The following is a 5,480-nucleotide window of genomic DNA, read 5'->3' on the forward strand; positions in this document are numbered from 1 at the left end:
AGTTTCGATAAAATGTTTAAAATCATGGTATTTTCGATGTCGCTCAACAAATCACACCCAAAAATACCTCGAAATCTTAAGTGGATCGGTCAATTCACAATAATGCATGGCATATTTTTCTTCACGTACTGTTTGCTAATTTATAGCACGATATTTCACGATTTAAAAAATAACGACATTTCGCAGGCGTGTGCAAATGGCATCCTAAGTGTAATATTCAATGTGGTCTCGCTCCAATACGCAGTCATGGTGTGGCATCAAAGCAAATTCCATGATATGATTGAGATAATGAAGTTCGACTACAAACTTGCACAAACTTTGCCTAAAGAGGAGTACGACATTGTGTTATGTTATGCGAAGAAGAGTAGAACGATCGTTTACCTTTGGTTGAAAATAGTTATCTGCGTTGCTAGCTTGTTTCCTATCAAATCTTTTACGCTTATGTTGTATTATCATGTTATTGGCGAATTCAGATACGTTCCCTTGTATGATATTACTTACCCAGAGCCGGTGGAACTCAATAAAAACAATTTAGCCGTTTTCCTGGCACTCTACGTATTGTTCTTATTTTACGATATTTATGCTATGTTTATGTATTTGGCATTTTCGCCGTTGGGTCCCATTTTAATTTTGCACGTTTGTGGACAGTTGGAATTATTAAGGAATAGGATTTTGAAAACATTTTCTAAGAGCAACAACACAGCAGCGTCGATCGGAACTCTAAAACGAATAGCGATACATTTTATTGAAATATATGGGTAAATATAAAAAAAATAATATGATCATAAATGTATGTAGATATATGAAAAAGCGTGTATTTTTTAGCTTTGCGGCTCGAATAAATAGTAGTCTACGAGTATTTCATGAGCTTTTGTTTAAAGCTGGAGCTATCATTCTACCAATTACTTTTTATCAAATTATCGAGGTAAGTTTATTTTCACTTATTTCAGTATTAACTCAGAAAGAAGTGTCTATTATATTGAACATGGCACGGCTTCGCCTGCGGTACATACTTAGTCTATAGCTCTCAGGAATCAAGTACAAATCCAACAGTGAAAAAATTTATAAATTGGTCCAGAAGTTCCTGAAATCAGTGCGGTCAAAGAAACAAATTCTTCAGCTTTATATTATTAGTTTAGATATAGATTTTCCGAACAGTGAACTTTTAATTATCTTATAAGTTCTTATCTGTCGTTGTTAAACGGAATTATTATGAAATATGTATTAAAAGTATTAATATCTTGGAGAAGTTTTCGAACGATGGATATATGTAAAAATCTATACATTGAAAGAAAGCTATGTTCAAAAACGCACCCATCGGGAGCTCAGCATCTGTTACATATTAAAAGTTGATTTCTATTTGCATTTCAGACTGCTAAAAGGGGTCAAGTGAGCGTCGAATTCATATCAATTATATTTGGAGCGGTAGCTATCTGCAGCGTTCCTTGCTACTACAGCGATGTGCTTATGGAGAAGGTTTTGTTTATTCGATATATGCTATTTTATCAACTTACTTCAGATAAAGGAGTATTTCTTTAATTTGACTGTACTGTGTACACGTTTGTTTCCTCAGAATTTCGGAGAAAACCGATTTAATTATTCCTTTTTTTATTTAAAAGCTGCCTTCCGTGTGGTCTCATTTCGAATAGACCAACAATTTGAGGTTTATGGTTAAAATTATAATTATTACAGTTTGCTTATCGTATCTCTCTCTATTTAATTTGTAGTAAAAGTGTAAAGTATTTACACTTTTACAAGAATATTCATGTTAATCTAAACTATAATATGAATTAAGGTGTTGACGACAGCGTTAGCCAAAGACACAATCTCACAGAGGAAGATCAATTTACATGAACACGAACTAAATATGCCTTATGTAGATTGGAGGGAAATCTCAAATCCCTCAGTCTTATAGTATACAATTTCTCCAAAGGTACAAAGTGTACTTCTAATAATAGATAAACGCCAATCAACCGCAACAGAGCTTATCAGCACTCGGCGGCTTTGGTTCAGTAGGAAGTATTATCGGAGCCACCTAGCCCTGCGGATTTGGGGGTCAATTTAGGATTATGGGATTGTCTATATACTAATTTAATTATTTTCGATTCTTGTGCCTGCCAATATAAGGCACCTACAATGAATAATAAATAATACACATAACTACAAGGTATAAAAAAAGTCGCGTACAAGTACCTAGGTCCCTATGTATACTTAAATCTTTAAAGATTTTGATGGGTTTTTTAAATACATAGAGTGGTTGAAGGGGAAGGTTTATATGTATAACATCTATAAAAGTGCTCCAAATTTAACGCATGAAAAGCCGCGGGCAAAACCTAGTTTCTGATATATTTGTATGTGTTCCTCTTTTTATATAGGTAATAATTTTATTATTAGCCTGCTTTCGGCCCATTTCGTTTAACTCGCATTAAAACCATATTTAGAGTGAGGACGTAAGAAGAGCGATTTACTCCTGCGGCTGGGAGTCGAATTGGGATCCAGTGACGCGGTCGCTTCTCTTCCTCTTGCTGACTCGAGCGTCGCGACCCGTGGCGATGCGGACTCTGTACCGTAACATATGTCTCAATGTTTTAACTGATGTGAGTTATTAATTTTATTAAGCTATATATTACTACTTAAATATTGGATTCGGGGAATCGGCTTGTGTAATACGGCCACGTTATCCGTAACTCGACGTAAAGCGCCTCTTTTGCGTGAAAAGAAAAGGAGGGGGTAGCCAGTCAAATTGAAACCATCCCAGCTCCTCAATGAAGCTAAGCAGCTTGTATAGGGTGCCGACCTCAGGGACATATGACAAGCCAAGTTGTCGGGCTGTGTATAGCTATAATGCTCTTTGACATTATGTGCATATCTCTGAAAATTTTACTACTTATATTGTGAATGTAAAATTTAGTAAGAACTAAAAACTTAACGAATTTGCTGGATATTCGGTACAACAGAAAATGTTTATTTTATGTTATTAATGATTTTAACCGACTTCCAATAATAAGTACTAAAGTCGGGTGTATTACATGTGTTATTTTTTATGTTTTTAAATAGATTAATAGATGTAGGAAAGTCGTCTACCTCATGATAACTACCGGAGGTCCGTATCGTTTTTCTCATCCTTCGCAGTCCATTTATTTTCGCCATCAATCCTTTTCTAATACTATACTCCTTAAGAGCTGGCAAAGCATTTGCAGCGGCCCTACCCCTAAAATATTCATAGGCGTTGGTGATAGCTTACCATCAGGCGAACCACCATATTTTGCCCACCATTACATAAAAAATTTATCGTAAATATGATATTGAAAATGTTAATGTGCCTAACCAAATTTTCATCAATATCAAGTAAAGTTAGAAATAATATTATTGAAGGATCCTTTCCTGAAACATTAAGGGAGAATATAAAATATTTAAAAGCCAATAACAATAGGGAAATCGATTGAGAACAATTTGCAGATACAATTTTAATCTGATCATCTTAACTTTTTATCTGTAAATTATTTTATTATCTGTATTTATCAATATTTTATTTAACAGGAATTTTATTTAATTTAGTTAAACTGTGTTTGATTATTAACATAATAAAACACTTAAAGATATAATATAAAACAGAGGCTTTAAAACCAACAATTGCCATTCAAAAACTGCAATAAATATTATAAACTTAATCTCCCCCAATCCATTTCAAGTCACCTCCTGCTGGCTGCTACTTTTTTGGAGGTCTGGTTTTTTTACACACATTTTGTACACTTTAATTATTTTAATGGAATTAACTGGAATATACACACAATTAATTGAAAAAAATTGAATGAATTAAAAAAAAAGTAATTCAATTACTTAATAATCGTGTTGCTGCTGTATTCCGCTATTTGTTATTTACCTAAAACTTGGAAACGTAACAGTATTGTTATCTATTTAAATAATCCGTTTATATTTCAGATTTACCACCAGGCGTACGCAATATTTAATCTTTTAAATGCTGTTTGGCATTAAAGTAAACGGCCAAAGTTCGCAATGTATTTGGAAGATTGTAATATATAATTTTGTAGGCATAGCAAATACCTCAATATAATCAATTAAACTTTTTAATAAATTATTTTCAATACAGCGTTAAGTACACACAATTCAATAACACGGACTACGATTTAGAAAATCATTCATATTAATTAATATACATATAATTAAAGGCAAAGTCCAATAAAAAAATTAAATATATGTATTACAATATAATAATATTTTTATTACTTTATAGAAACACAAAATTAGTTCAAATATAATCCGCCATGATGCCGCCATGACACAGTTTTATGAAACAATGTGCATATAATGGCGGGAAAATTGTAGACTGGCACGTAGTACACGAATAACATCGACGGTGCCATGTAAAAGCCAACGACACAGCGAAATATCTTATCAGCTTCGTACGTATGAATGTAAAATCGTTAAAATAAGAAAATAGTATTAACGTAGGTTAGGGTTAGGGTTAGGGTTAGGCTCCTCTAAGGAATAGGCAGGTTTAAATCTAGTTTGCTCGTGTTTCAAAGTGAGGGAAAATACTAGCCAATTGCCATAGACAACAGGATACACTAAGATTTTCTGATACACACATACAAATAATATAAAGCTGAATGAATCCGAAGAGTTCGTTTGTTTGTGTGTTTGTTTGTTTGAAAGCGCTAAATTCAAAAACTTCTGCATCGTTTGAAACAATTTTTTCACTTATGTATATACACGAGATCCGTGAGCTACGCTACGCACTTATGTATATGTACTCTATATATGTACCACGAGCAAAACCGGGGCGGAACGCAGGTATTATTGATATTAGAGCTACATGAGTAAATAAATGATTTATTAGAATTACATGTTTTACGATTATTTAATTTACCTGAAAACAACATCTTTAATTATTTATTTTAAAATCTAAAATCGCTTTTGTCTTAGGGTTAAGGTTTTAAAATTCTTAGCCAAGTATATAATAATATTTACGTTTGCTTGATGTAATGCCGCATTATAGTATATTTAAAGGGCTTGAAAAGGATATAAAACAATATACTGTAATTATTTACTTCTATACTTGTGTTTAATTTTTCAACAAGTGTGGTTACCGACACCCAACATTCCCTTGACCCGTTTACGAATAAATCACATTTAAAACAAATAACAAGTTTCCAAATTCTGAGCTGTTAAAAGCGGCTACTATTTATCTTAATAAAGGGTTTAAAAGGAAAGGGTTGTGCCTATATTGCATTTACAGCATTGCATAATTCGCACCTCGTTAGTTGAGAATCAGATTTTTTATTATTTTGGAGGTCCCGAATAAAAAAGTATAACTCTTACTTCGATGGCTACTACCTGAATATACAGTCTATGTACGTATAAAGAAATATTACAAATCTTGTAATACATGCGAATGTAGCTCTGTTCGCCTGTCTGTCTGTCTCTTCTTCACGCCTAAACCACAGAACCGATTTGGA

General features: G+C 33.1%; 1 protein-coding gene across 1 annotated transcript; it reads left to right on the forward strand.

Moving 5' to 3' along the window:
- LOC119838356 (odorant receptor 56a-like) lies at positions 1-3,996 on the forward strand. The gene is made up of 5 exons (XM_038364279.1): positions 1-758; positions 826-925; positions 1,372-1,476; positions 2,442-2,597; positions 3,943-3,996. Exons 1-5 carry the CDS (start codon positions 13-15, stop codon positions 3,994-3,996), a joined length of 1,161 nt encoding a protein of 386 aa, XP_038220207.1. The 5' UTR covers positions 1-12.
- Positions 3,997-5,480: the final 1,484 nt, after the last annotated feature.

Source organism: Zerene cesonia, unplaced genomic scaffold, assembly GCF_012273895.1.
Source record: "Zerene cesonia ecotype Mississippi unplaced genomic scaffold, Zerene_cesonia_1.1 Zces_u002, whole genome shotgun sequence".
NCBI classification, from domain to species: domain Eukaryota; kingdom Metazoa; phylum Arthropoda; class Insecta; order Lepidoptera; family Pieridae; genus Zerene; species Zerene cesonia.

Bases quoted from the DNA above. Each gene is read 5' to 3' on its own strand.
- LOC119838356 (XM_038364279.1), top strand. From the start codon at position 13: ATGTTTAAAATCATGGTATTTTCGATGTCGCTCAACAAATCACACCCA. The intron at 1,477-2,441 runs GTTTTGTTTATT...AACCATATTTAG, and splicing joins GCGATGTGCTTATGGAGAAG to AGTGAGGACGTAAGAAGAGC. The intron at 2,598-3,942 runs GTGAGTTATTAA...TTTATATTTCAG, and splicing joins GTCTCAATGTTTTAACTGAT to ATTTACCACCAGGCGTACGC.